Source organism: Melitaea cinxia, chromosome 21 (assembly GCF_905220565.1).
Source record: "Melitaea cinxia chromosome 21, ilMelCinx1.1, whole genome shotgun sequence".
NCBI lineage: Eukaryota > Metazoa > Arthropoda > Insecta > Lepidoptera > Nymphalidae > Melitaea > Melitaea cinxia.
In genome coordinates, this window is record NC_059414.1 from 9,501,115 (window position 1) to 9,524,566 (window position 23,452).

A 23,452-nucleotide genomic window follows, 5' to 3' on the forward strand; every position below is an offset into this window, starting at 1 on the left:
AATTTGTTTATCACCGTGGGAAAGGGTATGGAAGCAAATTGAAGTGTTACTGTGGGCCGTTTGACGCCCGCATTCAAACGAGGGATTTCATTGTTCCCAAGCGTGATTCACTGTTTTGGTTCGTTGGCGCTTGTTTGATTGATTAAGAGTTTTAAGCACATTCTTGCATCAAGTAACTTGTTGGTTTAACTAGTTAGGAACTAATAAGCGCTACATATATCGTTAAAGGGGAAAAAAATGAAAGTGCGACAGCAAGGAAGGCTGAGATCGCATAGCTCCCCACAAGAAGTGTTCCGTGGAAACTACTTGCACTGATTAAAAAAATAAACTGCCAATCCATTCATCAAAGCGATGTGAGTTGTGAGACGGAGGCGCGCTGGGAAACCTTAGCGTCGACCTGTTCCTTTATTTATCTCTCTTCGTGTATGTCCACTTTTTCTCTTTTTGCTACGCTCGACGTTACATTCCTAAGCCGGTAATCCCGACAGCAGATAAAATTAAACCAGACGCGAAACAAAATTAAAAGGTATATAAAAACGATCGATCCCGACTAATTTCGTGGCGTATGGCATTCGATAGCAATGGATTGTTCTTTGTTATTGTGTGGGGTGTCAGCGATAAAGGATATCGAGTAATGAGACTGCATATATCTTCGATCGGATTCTTTCTCTTTTGTTTCTGATCAGAATGTATAATGTACTGATTATGTAATGTTTATTACTTTTAGTAATAAAAAATACAAAGATAAGATACAGAAGTATTTACTCGATGTAAGTTATTACACAATCCCTTATGATCGGTAATAACTGACGAAGAATCGCAGTGCGAGGCCGGAATACCTCAGTGTATACAATTGAACGTAAGCTTACACCGATCGTATCTGTGCAATAAATCTAGAAGATAAAGCACACACACACACTACACTCGGAGTTCGCCCAACTAAAATATAATAAATATCAATAAATTCAATCCGAGATCGAGTCGAATAGAAAACGTAAATCGTGTTACTAGAGATTTTAGCTCGGGAACTCGCAAAGCCGTCTATCGACACATCGTACGAACGTGATCGACAATCGAAATAAAAGAAAGAACCTAATATCTAATATACAACATTATAAATCTCCGTGTGGTAATTTTAAAGGATGGTGTAATATGATACGTTCGTTACAAAGAAGCATTATTAAAGCGAAGTGCAGAGTTCGGAGGGAATTAGAAAAATGATGTGTGGGAACGGAGTCCGAGCGGCGTGCAATTTAGCTCGAATGTGCGCAGAGAATTATGGCAACCGTGCACTTGGCTCAGGTGCGCTAGGGTTGCTACCCGAGTGATATATGAGCGGAAGGCTATATCTTGTTTTTAATAGCCTAAAGTGTCTAGCTGCAAGTTTTTAAAAAATAGAGTTTAATCAAAAAGTTCACCATAACTCGCGAATTATGCATACGTAAAAAAAGCTGTATTTTAACATTATACCTATTGTAATTTGTAGAAAAATTGCTCAACGCTTTTTGACCCCTTCATACAATAAAGAAGTAAAAAGATTTCATTCGTTGTAGTGGAGCCGGTACAAATTACACTCATCATCCCAAATTATTGTCGAAACGATATTAAATGAAGGTGTATCAAATTGCGTCTATTAATATAGTTCCAATTTACAAATAAATAACACATTTAAAGCAGAACGGGGCAACAACACCGGTACGTGCTGGACTGACGTCTCATAACCCGTAATTACGCGCCCAGAGGTCACACAAATAAACTAAGAATAAATTCACCGATACAAACAAAAGAAAGCGAAATAACAGATAATTTGACTGAGCTCAATATCAGAGGCGGACGCAGACGATTTGGTATATTATAAATAAACGCGATTTTGGGGAAGACGGGGATGGAAACACGCAAACCGGCTTCCGTTAATCATCGATCAATCAATAAGGCGACCGGATGCTCGCTCTAGATCATTATATAGGTTGTGGATTAACAACTAGTACCCGATCAGGTTCGGTGATGGTCTGCTGCTGCTGAGAGCTCGCGTCTTATATGAATGAAAATGAAATCGCTATGTTTTTGTCCCGGTTTAATGGCGAATCATTGACAGTTGTCTTGACTTCACGTTTTAGACACCTGCCTAACCGGCCGACGTGTTGCCGCTGGCGCTGTGAGAAACGGCATCTCATCAATGGACCGTGCACACAAACGACTCACTCCTTTTGTTTATAAAACTGTCCACTTATAATGTTCGACTTGTATTTCGATTTGAGTGTTCGCTCGTCGTAGCACTCTGCACTAGACAAACAACCGAACAATTTCTTGTAAGTATTGGAGGGTTTAAAGCTCTCGGTCTATTTGAAAACTAACACTCGAAAAATCAGTTTCGCAAATGTCATGACTATAAATTATTAAAATATTACTTATCTCTAATTTGAAAAAAAAAAATGTTCTACTGTACGTGCTGAAATTTAATTATTTCATTTAAAATTTTTAAGACAAATAATGATAATTACGGTAAAAAGTTATTTAAGGTAGATTAGAGCACTCGTAGTTTCGAGAAAAAACAACAGTCACATAATCGGATCTCGTTTGTAGTATTAGGTAGCGGCCCCGCGGCTGTTTACGCCGCGCCAGACCAGACACGTAATTGCCTTACGTATCTGTTATCACTACTCTCTTTTCACACGCTCCTATTCTCGTTCAAACAATACGTAGGTGTAAATCGAGACAGTGCAATAATCGTAAACGAAGTGGCGACTCGATAAACAAAACGCACGGGACGAGACACCTATTATCCGGCGCATGTGCTTAGCATCTGTCGACAGCGCTTCCCGACCGGGCCAGTGCCTGTTACATCATAAATTGAGCCTTCCGGGCCATCTTCCGTGATTTTTTACCAAGTCAAGCCGTACGACGACGAAAGATTAAGTGTAAACTAAAAATTCATTTCCTCGGAGGTAATTTTTTAGCATTGTGTAAACAAAACGTTACGCCGTTAGTGCATCCCAGGTGCAACCCCGACTGCCTCGGGCGACGCACAAAAGATTTCGGTGAAAAAGCGACGTCAGAATCGTAAGCGGACCAGTGTATTGTCGGCCGGGTATTTGTTTAGTATAAGAATCACTTTATACGTCCCCGCAACACATCATCCCTTTGTTAGAGTCGTACTTATCTGTGATATATTACTCGCTTTAGTTGTGCGTTACTATTATTCGCATTTCTTGGATATTCTAAGATTACCATTGCATCGTGTTGCGGTAACAAAACAACAGGATTCATTTTAAATGCAGCTGGCTGTTTATTAGAAAAACTGAATGTGATTTAATTAAACATTAGCCCAATGGGTCGATAGTGAGTGAACACAAACGGCGTGCATGTAACCTGTTATTATGCTTGATTAGATTTCCGTTGGTAACATTTCTCGGTAGTGCGTCGGCGCCGCCCATCGCTCCCGCGCCGTATTAAAAATATACCCGTCCTCTTAAGCTATCCACTTCGGACGCTAATGATTTTCGGTAAACCGGCCCTTAACACTCCTATCTTTAAATCTCCTTTAAGTAAATCACCTAAAGTTTTTGTTACTCGGTCAGGAGTAGTAATTATGTCGGTCAGAGTGCAGCGGAATGAAAAACTAATTAAGAAATGGGCGTAACCGGTCAGTTTTCGCGTTCGCTGTTTTTGTATTTATAAAATATCGAACCAGACAGTGCTAGTCGCGGTTGTTTTTATGTTATTTAATTCGTCGATTTATCTGTCCTCATCAAGAGCCATGTACGAAACACAGCGAATTATTATGATGTATTTACCTTGGTTTGTGCGGTAACAACTCATTGGGAATCGTTTTTTCGGTCACGCCATGTCGCATGTAAACCTTAAAATTGTCGATGCTTTATTGGGCGTTTACACTCCGCGTGATATCGTCGAACGCAATAAGCCAAACTTAAAATCGATTCAATCATCCATACATAATTTTAGATGATAGTTATCTGAATCTATTTGGCATATGGCAAACATTCGTGTTATTTTTTTACATAGCAAATTTATATAGCAAAAACAAATTTATTAGTGTAATTATTGAATAGAAGCAATGAATATTTTCGTCTAGTCACCGGTCATCGTCCACGTGAATACATTAGAACATTTCTACTAAATTTTCGTCCTACAGAAGGCTGAGTTTATTAGAATACGATGTGCATTGCGAAGCGACTCACGCGCGCCGCCGCGTGCTCTGAACACCAATTGTCCACACCATGGGAACATTTTTGTCTTCCACGATATGATAATATAAGCATTCAAATATACATACTGTCCGTTAAATGCACGATAAACACCCAGAATTACAGTGAAATCTGAATGTGAGCGAGTCGTGACGAACGTGATATGAATTTTACAAAAATTTCAAAGTTTTCATAGCACTTTTTATCATAATCGCATAAAGGTACCAAATCGACTCACCATCAGATCTCGACGTCTCGTTCGTATCGTGCCACGCTTCGACTATGAGCGAGAAGGTACCCTGAAAATAAAAGAATACAATTATTACAAATTTAATACCGAGTCACTTATAAATAGAAAGCTTATTAAACGATGACAAAGTTAAAGGTACATTCTTCATAAAGTTCAACTAGTACGTGTTGCCGTCGCTCTTCTCACAATGAGATAACCCAAGATATCCTACCATCTTAAGCGGAGACCTTTAAAATGGGTGCGCCACTCGAGCATTTCAAATATTTCCTATAGTTACAAAGTCGTTCAGTACGACGGATGAGTGTAAATTAACAACATGATAGACAGGTGAACCGAAGAGCAGATGGTTGAATTGTTATAATACGAGCTAAAAATACTACTAGCGCAATAAGTCGAACGCTGGAGTACTTAATGCCCAAGATGGAATAGTGTAATGTTACTGTGGCATCGGAAAAAAAAATGTTAACGGGTGCGTATCAGATAGTGAGCTATTGACATTTGTCGATGTTTACATAAGGAGGCGAAACGGCAGTCAAAAATCGATTATCGGTGATAAGACACGGAGTCAACAGCTTGTAGGCGCCCGTCAACTTTATCAATGGATTTTATGACGCCTGGGGTTTCGTTCATGCGAAAATGTGTATAGTTATTGCGCTTTATGACAATTTCCTCATCGACGCGATGTAACCGGTTACCGCTTTTATAAAGCAGAGTTATCATTCTGATACAGGGAGCATGCGACCTTTCCTGCACGATGAAATTTTAATTACAGGACTTTGGTATTTTGATGCCAGTATTATTTAGAAACAATAGTTCTAATCGTGAAATATCAGTGACTACTTAAATAGTAGTTGTAACATATTACAGAGAACAACATTCCGTTGTGTGTTTCCTTCAAGTTTTAGATTATTGATGTATTACTGTCCTATTTAAGTTTGAAGTGATAGCTCAGTGAATGACATGCTTTGATAATGAAAGGTAACTAATAGCGAGGAAATTGACGAAAAAACAGGCCATTTACTATCAATAAGGTAATCAGACGGCGATGTCCGATGACGATAAATGACGTTTGAAATACTCAATAGCGGCCGAGGTCCGTGACCAAATGTAATTAGATACATACACGTCACAAGTCGCCTGCAGCTGCGCCTAGCGGATGTAAAGGGTCACCATTTTAATTTCTTCATAAGATCACCACACGAACTCTTAAGGAGTGATTCAGATCTGACAGATGTCCCCCATTGTCAATTAGCTTGATGAATGAAAAAATAATTTACATCAGCGAGAACTAACAATGAGCTATTTGCATAGGAACTGATATGAGCCTCTCTTAATGAACAATAATCATTGTCGCATGGTGGAAATCAATAGTAGAAATCCAGTTTCCCAACGCACATCACACGGCTGTATACGGTAAAAATGCACGGGTTTTTGCTTTGCCTTTGAACGCAGTCGGGCTACGAGTAATTAAAGCTTTCAATAAATAATTTTGACGAATTTATAATAAGTGAATTTCGTTTAATAAATCGACAACACAAGCGGAGGTGTTATCGAACATTACTGAATACCAAACAGGCGACCCGATTGTACAACTAAACGAGTTTGAACCTTAACCGCGACAAGAATCTTTCGTCAACTTAACGTAAATTGTTCGCTGTCTTTATAAGGAGCGAGGGGCACGGTTGTCGAAATATATTAATATGACTTGTTTGCATGATCAAATATGGTGGGTCGTAGTATACTACGTATCGATTTGTAATCGAGTATGGAGAGCACATTTCGGTCAGCTGTAGTTGGGCGTAAGTATATGCCGGTTCCCACGACAGTGACTCTCGAGGCAGCCCATAAAAAGCGGACGACGACGTAAGCGTACGTGTACAGGTAGCCTTTATAAACGTGCTTTGCCGGCGATACCGTATACTTATAATACTTGCAAGGGCTTGCCTACTGGAGGAAGTCATCTCGCTGGTAAAAAGCTAAACTAACAATATTAATTAGGCATTTGGTTATATATATTTTTTTCATTTGATTAATAATTACGTGCGGATAAAACGAGTATGTACCACATAGTTTACGTGATAAATTTACGGTTTCGTTAGATAATACCATATCATAGCACATTAACTATCCCTACGATTGTGATGCGTTAAATTGTATTAGTGGCTCAAACGAAAGCAATGGAATGATATCGTGGACTGAAAGATGGGAAAAATTATTTGATAATCGTTTTATGAGGGTGCCTAAAGAGGTACTCCTATATCAGAGGCCCTTTTGTTATTAATTAAAGATCCGAAATGTAAGGATTCGTGGGAAACGACTCGGCATTTTTCGATTTTGTTTGTAAACTACATCTGTTTGGGATGTTTTACAGCTCCTCGGACAAAAGGTATAATCACTTTACCGGTCATACTTTCGCGCATCTTTCGTACACGTGTTTCGGTCACCATTGTTTGTGTAACTTATTTATTGTTTTGTTTGTCTCTGTTCAATGAAAGCCGATAACTGCAACAGATGGTTTTAATTTGTTTTGAATAGATGGTATTACTGGTTATGTGATTCTATACATGGCCGAAACATTAGTAAAAATGGTTTTGAATACCTATTATGAATACTATTAGACAATGAAAAATTCTTTTGCTATGTCTTTTATACAAATAATAAATATACATATGTGTCTTTTATTTAAATAAGTCTAATACCCATATCAAAATAACTAAACTATGAAAAAAAGATCACAGATCTGTTAAAAACATGAGAAAATATCTAGTTATTTGGAACACAAACAGCCGGCCAAGTGGAAGAGTCGTGATTTCATATTTCACACTTCACCAGTGTGGTAACATCGCTCTGGACAGGTTTTTATATTTAACTATATCCCGACAAGAATTCGATTCGGTTTTTCGAGCGGTCGAAATAAGGTTTGATATGCAACGGATACTTTTTTTTTTCGGATAATGTAGCCGCTCGAAGATATGAGGACGTTTAGAACTTGAAACCGTACGTCAAATTAAAAGATATGCAAATTTTAATGTCTGCTCGCTGCAGAACTCGAAGCGTGAAGTATTAAAGCGATTCGAACTTGTATAATCCAAATTATTAATGCTTTTAATTAAGTATATCTCTTTCTATTTTCGGATCGCCATTACTCAGACCATTGACCCGATGACTCATAACACAAATGGACCTTTAAATTAAATAAGTGTACATGCTATGCAACATAAACACGGTGTCCGATACCGTGTGAATTAGAGATTTCATGTACAAAATGTTCTTGTACAAAAAATATCCAGGTCGACATTTTATTGGCGACAGTACACATGCATTCGGTTAGAATGCTAAGCAGTTTCGTGGTAAACACGAATAACTAAGGCGAGCGGTATTAAGCCTACAGCATATACTTGTAAGTTGTGAATAACATTACGTACTAGTCGTGTTTACTGGTTGAGGTACCTCTTCGAGTGGTCAGATTATACCTGTTGGTATACAAGACAGTCGACACAGCGTATAGACAAAAGACGTCAAAGCGAGCGACCTCGCGGCCCATGTGAACTCATGACGTCCTAAATTTAAATTGTTAGGAAGAGAAATTTTTGTTTGGTCTTAAAATGCTATTGACTAATGGATACTTTAATGTTAAAATAGAAACGTTAATATCACGCGTGATAAGATTTTTCTTTTGGACGTGACGTAGTACGCGTGATTTATAGTAGTAAAACAGTGTAGTTTGCCCTTGACGTGAAAAATTGGCAACAGGCTGTAGTAAAGATATTTATAATATTCATTAGAAATATCATAAATTATAAACAATTGAGTAATTCTTAAAATCTTACTTAAATGTGTGTAAAATTCTCGCCACTCTTTTGATAAGTTTGTAAGATAGATTGTTTGATTAATCAAAAATTAACTTAAGATATTATAATAAGTTATACACTTCGTTAATTAAGCCAAGGAAACAATAAAGATGAGTTATGATTATGGATGCCATAAAGTGCCAGTGTTACCACAAATAATTGGGAAAAGTAAACACTGAAGTGACCATCGTAAAGAAGTTAACCGAGATTCATTAAGAAAGGATTAATTACCGCTGTCTGTTTTACTGGGAAGCATTAAAAGTTAAAAAACGGGTCGTAACTTTAACGAAATGTTATACTTTATATCGTGACGATTATTTTACGAAACGTAGCTAGAAACATTAAAACGGACGTAACCACTATTTCGACGCTAACGACCACGCGGGGGTCGTATACACGAAATAAGTCAGACATTAACAATTTATTGCCCTCAATTACAATCATCGCGAAAAAAGCGTCTTCTCGAGCGGAATTCGGGACTTTTGAAACTGGACGAAGTGAAAAAAAAAACTAACTTTAATTTCACATGGCATCACCGGCATTCGGGAGAAGGACCGGACCGTATTCAGGACGCGAGGAATTTGAAAAATGAAAATGTCGGCCATAAACAACGAAATGATTTGAATGAAACATAATTAAAAAAATAAAAGTGGTCTTAACAAATTTCGGGCCAGCTCGAGTCCCCGCCTTGTCTTGATCGCCGATAAGCTCTGAGTAGGGTGAACCGATGAAACCGAAACCACCAAACAAATCTTGTGATCTGTTCATCCGGATTTCATCCGAGGATGACGCGCGCTGCCTCTTTTAATACAAGTTTAGACATGATTCTTTCGATACGTATCAACATTTTTTCTAATCTACTTTGCATACCTATAGCAGCGATGAAATAAAATTAAACGACACCGATGAGTAAGATTCTCGTTATAGATGTAACTAGGATATAGTAGTCCGTTTATATTCTCAACACGGCAGACGCTGTGGAAATAAACTAAAATTGTTTAAATATACAAAAGCTCGACGCGCGATAACCGTAATCTTCGTTCGCATCGACAACGGTTCAGAGGCTTTCCCAGAATGTTTCCTCTATGAATCCGCAATAAGTAGATTATTCTCGCTATCATGTTTTACTTAAAATCGGTTAGTTCTAATTCGCGAGCACTCGCGGAGGTTCCCAGACTATGATCGGCCTTTGAGACGTCTATAAATTCGACGAAGTAGGTACGAAGCACGTAAGTATAGCGCCTCCTCCCATACTAAATAATGGCAGCGATTTATTCGCGCAGTTACGGATACGAGCAGGGCATGTGAGCCGCTCGCGTTGCGACTCAGTGTTCCTAGAAATATCGCGCGTGTGATGAATAAAGACGGGAACGCTAGGAATTTCATCATTGCAGATTTAAGGGCTCATCGAGCTGTAGCTTTACGTGAGAACTCATAAGGACTTGACACGCCCATGACTGTTTATCAATAAAAATGAAACGGCACAGCTATCTTGAATGATGAGATTTTAGAATTTTGAAATCTTCGTGACCTTTTCAATTAGAATTTGATTTATAATGCATCGTTCGCATCACATTTGTGATATGAGAAAAATTACAGACAAATTAATGTCGGGCTCGACTTATAAATCGGTTTCTTTGAACAATTTTATTAGTGGTCGTAAATGTTAGAGACGTAGTTGAAATGTCAGAAACTGACCGTAAACGAGCATCCATTTGAAAAAGGAGTGTTTTCTTAAGAGCTCGCCTCGAACGAACCATAATAACAAGACCGGTAAACTTTATTGTCTATTCATTCTCTTGATGAGCTTATTTTCTTTATCTTTTATATGACTAATCATTATTTACGATCTTGGAATTTCGATTCCCGTTCAAAGGCATTGTTATTTTAGCAACCGCGGAACACTCGAAGAGATTGGAACGTTAAGTTCTTATTGTGTGATAGTTTATTTAGGCGAATTTGTTAAAATAGGTACGTTCGTTAATTGATAGGTAGTTAGTCGAATAGCTGTTCAGTGGATTCGAACAAAGCAAACTATACCTACGGCAATTATACACGCTCCGATTGTTATATTTTTAAGTTATGAAATGTTAAATTAAGAAATAGCGAATACGAAATCCTGCACTCCTCGTCCCTCGAATCAAACTAGTCTTACGAGGAATTTCATTTTGCAATTCTTTTTTTGCTAAGCTTTAATTGCTATACGACGAAAAGGAGAGATAAAAGACGGTGTAAAGAGGGAACACGATCGACTGAGACATTCCATAGCTTCGGTAGATTATTAAAAGAAGCGGATGTAGGGGTAAGTATTTTAAGAGGATCCCGGCGCGAGCGGATCGTGATAAAGGAAATTATTAAGAGCTCTTGGATAAAAACGCCGTAAACGGAAGTTTCTGAGCTTCGCGTACATAGAATCGAGCCATCCGCGTATCGCGTTACGCTACGAAATTATTAAGTAATAATTTGCGATCCGTGCGAAGGTTTGCGTTGTTCTTGTTTTTTTTAACGTTTGGACTTATGTAACACCCGCGTCGTGTACCGAATAGTAATGCCGGACGCGTTAACCGATTATAATTCGATCGTAATTATGGACGATTTGTGGCGCCCAGTCGTGTATGGTCCTCAAATAATGCATGCGTAATATTTTACGAGCTGTACGTATTGATTTTTAATTATCTTCTAATGAGGAATCGGAGTACGGCTGGCGAGGTTCACACGTGATGTATTTGCAGTCGGTTCTTGCACCGCGCGATACTGTAGTATTGTTTTGAGATTCGAATCGAACGTGACGTCAGTGTAACGTTAATTTCTAAGAAACAATATACCGTACGTAACTTACAGCTTTTCGCACATAATGTGGCTATGTCGACATCGCCTTCGGAGATGCTACTTTCATTTAAATTTTTACTATCATTCAGAGCGTAAAACTATTGACGAAACATGCAAAATAACTAACAATCTCTAGAATTAGTTACGCTGTTGCTTAGTCTACTTGCTCCACAATGAAGACGTGTTTCTTCACATTATGACATACATGCATTATTAATCAAGTACTCAAATTGACGTTTGAGTAAAATTGGACAATTTCCCGCCATTAAGTTATGTTGACAATTACAATGATGCATTTTTTATGAGACTAATAAAAATGTTGGAGGATGTACGGCCGATAAAAATGTATAGTTGCCAACGAAAACGGCATAAAAATACAAATATGAACATGCTGCTTGCCTCTTTGATTTAATTAACCTTAATTAAGTACGCTAGTTCTTGTCAGCGTCTCACGGTAAAAAAATGATAAAGCCCGCGGTGTTACCGGCTACCAGACATTATTTCTTCCGGTGATAGTGTTGCCAGCAAATAAAATATATTTGTTGCCGAAGCGTTGGTAAGTAGTTTAAAATTGAATGTTTAAAAACAATGTTAATTTATATTTCCTGCAAAACTATTTCGTATGAACTGGATTTGAGTTGAAAAGTTGTTTTTTGTTTTTAATTTTTAACAGTATATCTATATATATTATCTATATTACATTTTAAGTAAAGGTGAACCTCACTCTCGTTCGGTCATGAAACGCGAGTATAACATTTCATGTTTTGGTAGGCTCTATGTGGGTCGACCTTCGTGAGCTTTGTGGGAAAGTGACTTGCCAAAACGATTTCGTTCCCAGGGATTGCGAGAAATATTTATTGAACGTTTAATAAATAACCGATACTTAAAATAATTCGGTTGTAATTAACCTGTTATTGATCGGTTTTATCTAACTACAATGAGATGTAGACGATTTTATGAGATAAGACATAACAATGGCGTCGATTAGTAACATCTAACGCAATACGGATCTATGTTTAAGCCATAAAAAGTATAGTTCACGGTCATTTCTGAGTAAATGAAGCGTTGCTTGTACAGCGCAGGACCTGTGCATGCGCGGAAATACTCTTTGGCATTTTCGTGCTGTCTTTATCGTATAAATGTGCCATCTCGTTCTTACAGAGGAAAAAAACACATAACATATAGCAGGTGCTTTTCGAATTGTCACGTCTGCAATTGCACATTTTTTTAATGAAAACGCCGTAACGGTTAAGTACCGCGTGACGAAGAATGAATGAACCTGTTCAAGCCCGGGTTTGCTCCCTCATGGCCGCCGCTACCCCACACGACTATTTAATTCTTAAAACGTTTGACATGAAATTGTACAAATATAAACTTTTTGCGTTCATGTGCGATGTTTGTTTTATTCCGGTTCGTCGCATCCGGACCGGTTAACGGGGCACAATATAAAACTTGTGATTTACAAACAAATTGTTAAAGAGTTAAATGAAATTCAAAGCGAGTCGAGCTCGAATACAAATGAGTTTTCTTTTCAAGTGAGCCATCTCTCTCTAGACGTTACATGATAAATAGTTTCTATGAGTCGTTAACTCGCGCGCCGCTTTACTCGTAATTTTACTGTTCGATGTTGTCAGTAATATTAATATAGCCCGTGAACTATTATCGGGCGGGTCAGATCTCATGCGGGCCTTAAAACCGATTTATTTCATGAGATCAAGATAAAAAGTCAGCTCACGGTGGCGACAAAACCCACCACTCCGACGACTGTAATACAGGTGTTTTATGGGTTCCGAAAGATTGAATTGCTACCACGTCAGTAATAATAATAACACACAAAAAAAAATTAAGAAGGTTATATCCATAGAAAATAAAAAACAAAAGTTAATTGTAATGTAACTTATAAATAAATCAACGCAAAAACCACCTGCAAGGTGCAAGGTAATTTCGCTTTTACGACCAAAGCTCCATGTTGTACTCGGTTAATAATTATTCATATGAACGATATGGCTCATGTAACAGGCGCTTCTCGCTGACCTCATTGCGAAAAAAGAGCTAATAACACTAGGACAGATTATTTAATTTAAATGTTGCGCACCCAAGTATAACACTTGTAAAGGTCAGAAACTCGTGTATTTTAGCATGAATATCTTCCCTTATTGAGTAAGCATATGGAGTAGCATATGGGAGATGTTTCCACGTCGAATTCCTATCAAATGAGATAAAGGGCATATGGTATGATTTAGACAGTTCACGTCCAGCTTAACCTGTCACGGGAACTCAATAGAGTATTATTTCGCGTCACTTTCGCTCAATTGATCGCATGTCACAGCGTCTGACAATACTGAACTCTATGTGAAATTAAACAGGAAGTTTCAATTTAACGCCAATTCATATGGAATGATACTGGCTGAAGAGGAACCGGACGCGTATCCACGATCAGAAAAAAAGTTTTGAATTTCGTCTATGGCCTCTCGTTCTTCCTACCTGCCTAGTTTACAAATGTCACGTTTTTCTCCAGATGGTCAGACTTGTGCAAGCGGCTTGGGAGTTTGTTTGATCAAACATTACGAGACGGTACGATATTTGTAGCGGGCCGCTAAATAAAATGCAAATACCGCTTTATGCTTTGAATGTCCGTTCGGAAAGTTAGTGTAAACTCAAGACAATTCAAACAAGCAAAATAGACACAACTGAGATCCAATTAAGATGTCTGTTATCCTTGAAATTGCGATTTGAGACCGTTCTTTAAATAAATAACAGATAATTACAATATCTGATCACGATCCCAGCCTCCGAGCTCTAATCGCAATATTATGAGAACGAGCTACGAACCACAATGGAGTCTTACAGAGCTGTAGGTACGTCTAATAAATGCGGGCTAACTCATACAAAAGTCCGACTTCATAATTAATTAAAAATGAACCATTGAACGATGTAATCGTCCCACGCGGCCGCTCGTTAAACCATCAAGTATTCTTATCGTCATCGCTTCTGTCAAATTTAAATATTGAATCCCGTAATTTCTTTCTACTATTATTTACTAACTGAGATGCCTCCGACTCGCCTTTGCGTGGATTATTGGAATTTGTTAGTAACATCGAATGGATTTGATTTATGGAGGTAGGGTTGCTACTTAATGTTTCTTTAATGATATATTGATTTTTACTCTGATTACAAAATGAATACGATGTTTTTATTTACGATGCCTGTATTATTTGAAAGCGTGAAGTTCGGTCAACGATCGTTTGATTTATTGCATGAAATGAGAAATGATTACTAGTTCTATATTAATAACAAAACACTTACCGGCCACGTGAAGTCGAACGGAAAGACGATGGGATTAGTGAATCCTTCCACGTTAAGATTCGGTACGTCCAATGAGTTTCCTCCGAGTACCGGAGTAGTGATGTCACCGAACGTACACGGTGATGTTGTGTCGATGTTAGCTTGATATATTTTGAGGCACACTCTGAATTTAGTCCTGCACGGCGCCAAACACGGCGCGTCACTATTTGAGGAACCATCACAGCACTGCCCACTACTTAACCTACCCAACGAGTTCGTAAAACTTTTTATCCTAAGTTCGAAGGAACCAGACGTCAGCACCTGAAATGAAGAAAAACAAAATTTTAAGTTCTGCTTTTAGCGATCTTGTTTACTGGATAATTTATCAACATTTTGTTCCAATAAACTAGTAATAATACAAGTCTCGACGATCCCTAAGATCTATTTGTAAATAAAAATTATTTGCACAACTGTCCGAAAAATCGATCCCATTGAGACATTAACGGTTTTACTAGAAAGCTTTGTAGATGTTTAAATATGGGGTCGCCAGGGCTCACGTGGGGCGACTGACACCCTTAGCTCGATTCGAATTTCGACTGCTATTTAATGATGAATTACGTTCAACTCGTTTAGACAATATCAAAATGTCAGATTTTCTAACCCCCAGCTTTGTTTTAAGCGATATTTTTTGTTGTCATTGTTATGAAGAATCGATTTAGCGTCGTTGACAGACACGTATACTTCGAAAGAAGTTGAATAGTTTGAACTGTTTTTTTTGTCATCGTATGAATAATAATAGCGCACTGCCCTCTAGGGTAGCAACCCTTGCATTAATGAAAGAATGCGCAGTTGGCCGCGATGCATGTGGGATTAACTAGTTCCAACTCCAAGTAATGCATTAGGGAATATGTAGCGCATTTATAAATAAGACCACCTTGCTTATTATCAACTCACTTGATACATGTACAATTTTATAAGGAATCGTATTTCCTTAAACTTAAGTTTAAAGTATTAAGCAGCGTCCGATGGAAGTAATTATAAGGCATCGGAAGGAAGTGGTGAGCTTAAAGCTTTATAATGTTCAAGACTCGTCGAATCAATTTAATACAGTTAACTATAAATAATTTTGATTATAACAACACAATTTATATTTAAAGTGTGAAGGTAATCTATTTTCAACGACTTTTTTCTTTTCGTTAATATACTTACAACATATTTAAAAAAAAGTTCAATTTGTCTATGATAAAAGATTGCTATGAACGAATATATTCAAAAATCATGTTTATGAATGTTTACAATAAGCCAACATTTTTGAAATTGCTGTACAATCACGTATCTATTTCAAAAGTAGTTACTGAATAAATACATTATGAGATAAGCAACGCAATTATGAGTTTAAGTAATACTAAATAATAAATAATCCCATTATCATTAAACAATAACGTTTTCCCACGCACAGTGAACTTCGTATCTGAACTTGTCAAAAGTTAACAAAAAAAAAAAAAAAAAGAGGAACAATGAACCATTCAAATGATGTCTTATCTAGCGACGGTAGGTCTGTAGATTTTAGAATTTAACCACAATTTAAACAAAGAATGATGTAAAAAAGACACCAGATTTCAACCAACTTCCTGCCAAGTTGATAGGGGTTGTTTCTGAACGCGCAAAACATCGTCTCTCTCGTTTTAAACGAGGGCTAAAGACCGGGACGGCGAAATAACATCCACGTGGTAAACGCCAGGTAGGAGCGGAACACAAAAAAGTTCGTAAAAAACCGTACCACTCTAAACATCCCCCTTTTTTTATCGAATTTGATGTATTGTTTATCAAAGTTATAGTAGCACAGATTGTAGCCTACCGATTATCTACAAATTAATTTGTGGTTTTTCTAAAAGTGAAAAAAAAAGAGAAGAAGCTAGAAACATTTGATGAATGATTGAATGTAACTTGATTAAAACCTCTAAAGAATGTATTGTGTTGTTCTGTGCGGTCCGCGTCGAGCCCGAGGCGCACCGCAGATTAACAATTAAATAATACTTACGGACTACCGAATATGTTGTGCTTTATAATGTCTTCGGGCGATTTGACGCGTTGAATACTTGAGTGATGTTTTTTTGAATACGATTTTAAAATTTAATAGAACCCAATAATCTCTATTGTTTTTGTTTTAATTAAGGTTAATATAAGCATTCAAAATTATTATCAGAATAAATATATTTTACAAGTACGTTACCTAATCAATTTTAGAATTCCCTATTGTGTAATGAATCAAAGTATGCTTGTAGCTAATTTATTTAACGTACGACTTAACATTTAATGCATTCGACGTTAGAATCGTGAACATCAATATTGTTTTTTTCTCCGCTTTGAATGGAAAGTAACACTGGCATGTAACATTAATTGCGCCGGCGCGGGTTTCAACAAAATCCAAATTGATTTTGAGCACCTAATCGTCGATCTCGCAACAACATCTCAGCTAATATATCTCTTTACATTAATTCAAATCATTTTAATTACAGCGCTGTAAATTTACAGCAGTGTACAATATTATTAAACAATTGTTGTGCCTTAATGATTTATTTAAGTATACAAATATTGCCTCGTCATCTCGGCCAAGCTCGGCTCCATTTATGAATAAGTTTTCCTTAAGATAAAATAAAGATAATGTGTAACATCCAGTTAAGGAGCTATAATGCGAACAGCATTGTATGAACCAGAGTAAACACTCATTCCAGTCGGCAGGTTGAGCGCTGTCTATAAATAGCACAAATAATGAAACACAGGGGAATGTTTTTCATCTCGACCGTTATACACACGCAAAATGTGTTAAAATAAACACCCAAACAGTCTTTTAATAGCGCGACGATGTGGCCAGTGCATCAAATTCGCAATTGGAAATTTATATTTGGAATCGTCGCTAACAGTATGATTTTTTTTCTTTTAATTATAATTTTCTCTTATACACATGTTGTAAAGTCGCTTTATTAATAAGTTAACGTCTCGACCTTTCTATAAAGCTAACGTTGTCATGTAATAGCATTGCTAATTGATGAATTTTAAGAATTTGTCATTATATAGTAGGGGAGTCGCGATTATGCGACAAAAGGCATAAAGTTACAAAGGACGCTTTGGCGCAGATGATAAAATAACACGTCTTAAAGAGAACAAAACGTTGAGAAATTCGACGTTTGCGCGACAAAAGTTGCAATCTCTTTGTTCGACTGTTAATTCCTAGCAGCTGCAGCGAAATAAAAGAAAAATTCGATCTAACAGTAGAACGCTAATTTAGCGGGGAATCAACAGTAATAGGTCTGTGCTCGGTAGATTGCCTAGAACTTATATGGATAGCGAATAATAAGGTATTTTGCGGTTATTTAAGCAATGCACAGGGGAATTGGGATTTCGTGCTCCGGTGTATGTTATGATCGGATGAGAGTGAATTCGTGTTCTTGTATCGTAAACCAGATCTCGTTTTATAGTTCGGATTATATTATGTACGTGTGAATCCACAGCAATAGTCAGCAGAACGGAACCTATTAAAATAGTTTTGTGTGTAAAGATACCAGAGAATTTTAACAAGTTAGAAAACAATTTTAATAACGTATAATAGTATAAGAAGACGTAACTTTATCGAAAACGGAACCCTCTAGATACCTTTACGTCTATTACTTGAAGTTACTTGAAATTAGTTTTAATGCACTCGCTATCGTACTGTATAATGTAATTTCTTGCAACGTTATGAAACGCAGGTAGAATTGGCTAAATTTACAATTTATGTCAATTAGGAGGCAAATCGCGTGTATTCCGACATTACATTTAGTCTATTGACTGTGACTAAATAACATAAACTTGTCTACTTATTTTAATGATCTTGTTTCGCTATATTGTTTTAAAATTACATTTTAAAACAATCCTTGAGTGACACGCTATTACTTATATGATATAAGTATATTATATTTAGATTCAAGCGCCACCAAGTACACAATTGTTTGTTGTAGATAAGTTTTATATATTCATAACTGTCGTCTGTTGGCCTTTTACTCGCACCCACGTTTCAAACGACTCATCTCTTAGCGCCTGAAGCATTGCGCAGAAGTTGCTGGCATTTGACACAATTACCCAATTCAGAAATGAATAATTTTCACAGGCTGCTAAACAATATACTTTTTACGCAACAAACTGGTTACAAATAAACGTCCAAAAATGTGCACATTAAATATTACAAAATGTTAAGAAAAACATTTATGATTGAAAATATTTTATCCAAGTCCGATTCATTGTTAGTGGCGATCCTTGTTTATTTCGAAGTACGAGCTAAGCTATGCGTGTGTTTATAAATAATGCATAATATTGACTTCCCCAAGCATCCAGTTCGGCGACATTGCGTAATCTGATCAATGATCCTGTCCGCCATGTTGTTTTTTTTTCCGCGCTCCTCGATCGGGAATCAATTAAGCGTCCGGTCGGGATCGAAGGGAGAAAGAAATTAAATTATTTTAAATAAGGTCGTAATGAAAGAAATGACGCTCGTCAGACGTACAATGGAGCGTGACTGCCGCTTCGGAGGCATAATGAATTCGTCATTTGTCAATGTTTGTCTGACAGTTGTTAAGATTAGGCAGCTATATCTTAAAGATTTTATACAAGTCTATAAATGGTGTTATATAGCTTTGAGCATTATAAACGTATTTTAAGATATAATGGACGAGATATTAACCACCCATAAATAGCTAAATTAAATTTGAGACAGGTTAAAATTTGATACTGCCGTAATTTTATATAACGTAGTGAGGCACAATCGAAGAATTTAAACTCTCATCATAAATGAGACGAAATATAAAGTTTCACATAGTTAAGACGTTAAAAACCAGCGATTACACGGATTTCGTACGAGTTTTCTCATAATTGAGTCGGTTCTCATAGAACAAAACCGCTTCGGACAATGGACGAAATTATAACAGGGTTAAATACCTTCACATACTTATATGCTTATTGTGGCTAACATGACATATGACGATTAATTATTATAGCATTGTTGTGAAAACGCTAGGGAAGAAATTACTGGATTTGAGGTGTACCAGCCTATTATAGTATATTTGGTAACTACTGGGAATCGGAGTGAAACCATTTAAGTGTCTCACTTTTTGGTAGACAATTTTATAGCGGAATGCTAAAACGAGCGTGTTGCGTGTAATTCAAAATAAAGTGATTTTCACAAGAAACAACTATTATTATTTCTGCGGATGACTGGCTACATTTGGAGACATGTAATTATGCACGAGCGCTTTCTTATTGTTTCATATTTCAAATAACTGTTTTATTCTGACTCTGGTAATAAATATATCAATAATATAAAGTTAGGTAATTATTTTATAGAACGAAGTTGTCCCAAAATTAGTTTGAGCTATCGACGTCAATTTGAATTCGTGTGCACAAGTTAGTTATGAAAAAAAAAGCAGATGTTAGGGTTCTTTAAGAGTAGCCATTAATGTCGCACCTGCTTGCAATGTGGGCCGAGCGACCACATACACACAAGTCAAGAATATCACATTAAGAAATATAACCGATTATATCACGAATCGTACGCAACCGATACCTATAACCTACCAGCGTTCCATACGAGCTGACATGCTATGCCCTAGATAACCGCCAAGTAGCCGAACAATCTCGATATTAATACGGCAATGTCGCAAACAGATAAAAATAATGTTGCTATCTACTAGTTGACCCGTAATGCACTAAATTATGTGTCTGCTGTTACAAGTTATTCAAAATTATTTTAGAACTACTTACTAAGCAACGCAACTGTGAACGTTTTAAATGTTAAATTGCAAGTTAAAAGTTTCATCCTTGATCGGATAATTGGGGATGCGAACGAACTTAGCCTTCGTTGAATTATTTATAATAAATGAAAATTGAGATTATTCGGTTGCGGTTTTGGGCAGACGTGTTTCCGATGCCGCTTCCGATCGAGTGGAGCGATCACGCGATCAGAAGACGGCCGGATAAGTTTATTACTATGCAAGTGAAAAAAAAAAGAAAATTGCGAACATCGATTCCTGCGGATATATCAAGATCATAAGAATCAAGTCGAGCTGGACAATTACATCAATGCACCACCGCACAGAACAAACCAGTCGTCGGTGTGTACTTTTTACTAACAAAAACAAACTCACTTCATTCATAATGTATTTTAGTATTGAAATAACGCATACTTTGGATTTTTTTCCAATGAATCTAAAGCTATCTAAGTTTAATTTAGTTTTAGATGTTAAACTTCACTCACAAGATTATAAATAAAGATAGCAATGTAAAGAATTTTGACAGTGCTCGTTTTCGGTATTCTTAAGTCGTTTGGATTTACGCCTACGACAAACGAAAATACGACAAAAGTTCATCCTCTTTTAGTAACAATTGATACAAGAAGCGTAACAAATTGAATGACAAACTAGAAATGTTTTTATCGATGTCAGTAATGACCACCTTAAGGTTTTAATGATTGTCGACGCCTGGATACATAATTGCGCGTTTACATGACATAAAAAAAATATAAAAAGTAAAAGGCAGCGGAAAGTGCACGAAAATCACACGATAGCTCAGGATCAGTTCTCAGAGCACCGGTTACACGGACAAGTTTAATATCGTATAAGTATTAATAAAATGTATTTGTGTTGGTAATAATAACGGTACATGCGCGAGCAAATTAATAAATAAATCGCTCACTGTATGCGCTCGCGCATAGGGTATAGATCCCTCTGTAACGAATTGTTATTGGACACCTTTTTAATGCGATAGAAGGAAACGCACAAAGCGAAATTATTACAAGGAATCATACCTACTACATTTGTATAGGCATACGTTGCTCTGTACCTCTATTAGATTTGTAAATTGACTTCTCCATTGATTTAGACCATGCAACAGGCATTTCAGTGAGTTACTTTGTATGTAATGAAAATAAATACATCGTCTGTCAGTTCGTCGGTGTAATGTGTTTGATGTAGTGGTGTTACACTTAATAAAATCGATATATCTTGTAGCATTTAAATAGTTTTATGAACTGTTATAAACACTGTTACGTGTCTTGTATTGCATTAAATAACAAAATTTAATAACGGTAATACATTATTAGTTTGAAATGAAAAATTAATTAGTTTTAGTAAGATACTGCTTTTCTAATATGAACCATAGCTATCTGTTAATAATTCATAAATAGGAAACGGCACCTAATAACTTTATGTTACAACCCTTAACGTGGCGCGTTAACAACCTTGACCGTTTATAGGCCACTGACCTCCTGTTTACGAAAATATTTTATAACGTTACATTTTCTTTAAATCACACTTTTTGTAAAATAGTCATTTAACGCAAAGTTTACTACACCACTACCCTTTCCAAAATATCGCGCCTGGTGTTTAGAGACTTAACTCGTCTGCTGTAGCTATTTCCGTCCATGCATGTATCGCAGATTAGTCCTTTTTCGAATCGATTTCATCGCGAAGCCTCGGTATGCATCTAATTTTAAACGAAGAGGCTCGCGACCTATGTAGCTGACCCCGCGCCGGCCGTTTTAAAACCTGAACTTTCTTTATAACTATGTACAAAGTATGTTTGCTCGGTAAACCTATCGAACACACACAACCGTCTCTCCGGACTGGCTCGGGCCCGGTCACGACTCGCAGCCTAAGCTACACCCTCACCTATCCAGGACGATCTAGAGGCCTCGAAAGCGGGCACATTCGTGGGAAAGTGCCCGTCGTGACGGTGCGACCTCCGCTGAAATCTGCGACCGACCTACGTTCGATTCGCAAATGTTTCGATTACACCGATTCGAAACGTAAACAAATCGGGATTCGCGGTTTCGAGTGTCGATGTCGGTCAGTACCTGGGGTAGAAACCCTAGCAGGGCGATGAGCACCGTGGGGGCGCGCATACTGGCGCGTCCACTACCGGCGCCTGGGCATATACGGGATCCGAAAACCGTCAGCAATCGACGGTGGAAGAGTAATCCATCACTTGCACATGTCTGCACTGAGTTTCACTGTAAGTCACACAACACTAGACTTAGAGGTGTCACTGGTCGCGCTCATCGGCTTCGGGAACCGGTCGCGGTGTATCATGCACTACGTTCGAAACGCGCGCGTGCGGCCGGCTCGTAGCAGCCGTAGTGACGTGTAGTCGCGGCGGTGCGTGACGGCGGACTGAGGCTGAGGGCGGGTGGAAGCCGCGGTGCGGGCAGGCACACCTGGCGACGACGCGCCGACGCTAGATGGCACTGCGAGGCGCATCTGCCGCTCCAGACGCCCCGCGCGCTCCGCCCCGCGAGCCCTCAACCAGAAAATACACGGAAAACAACCGCCCGTCTTTTGCTAAACGTCTTGGACACGTGCTCATAGTAAAACACGTAAAAAAACTACTTAAAATAATCTAGATACGAGAACATATTGAGTAAATGTTTTCGTGTGTTGTAATCATATGTAATAAATATTTGGTCCACACATTTTATTTTAATAAGTAAATATCTATACAGTTTTTGAACATTAATTTTTATTTATTACTTTATTAAAAAGGAATTATGCAGATATTTAAGTTCATAATAAAATTATTTTTAATGCATCAGTTTTTAATTGCTACACAAATTAATAAAATATATTTTTAATTGAAGTAAATTTAGTCTTACTGCAATTCTTTAACAGAAATTAATATGCATAAAGAATTATTTTTTTAAATAATTAATACCTAGTTACTTCTATATTTAAGTATTTGAAATTATTTGCAAATGATTCAACGGTTAAATTTTTATTAACAAGACATGATTTATACCGCTCAGTTTATTGTTAGTTTATAGGTAATAAAGTATGTTACGAAAACAAATGTAATTTTATACCTTTTTAAGTATTCAAATTGTACGAAATTTTATTTTTTAATACACATTTCGATTAATTATGGATTGCGTGTTAAGAGGTCCGTTCACGTATGTAAATTTTTGAATCTTCACAAATAAAATCGCAGCTGCTCTTGCGTTGCGATTCAAT

General features: G+C 37.3%; 1 protein-coding gene across 1 annotated transcript in view; it reads right to left on the reverse strand.

The window, feature by feature from the left end:
* LOC123664063 (neurogenic locus protein delta) overlaps positions 1–22,350 on the reverse strand; it is a 28,541-nt gene extending 6,191 nt beyond the window's left edge. Inside the window, exons 1-3 of the mRNA XM_045598682.1 lie at positions 22,303–22,350; positions 14,442–14,741; positions 4,444–4,504 (exon numbers count right to left, since the gene is read on the reverse strand). Coding sequence (XP_045454638.1) covers positions 4,444–4,504; positions 14,442–14,741; positions 22,303–22,350 — 409 coding nt within the window. The remainder of the gene's footprint in view (positions 1–4,443; positions 4,505–14,441; positions 14,742–22,302) is intronic.
* Positions 22,351–23,452: the final 1,102 nt, after the last annotated feature.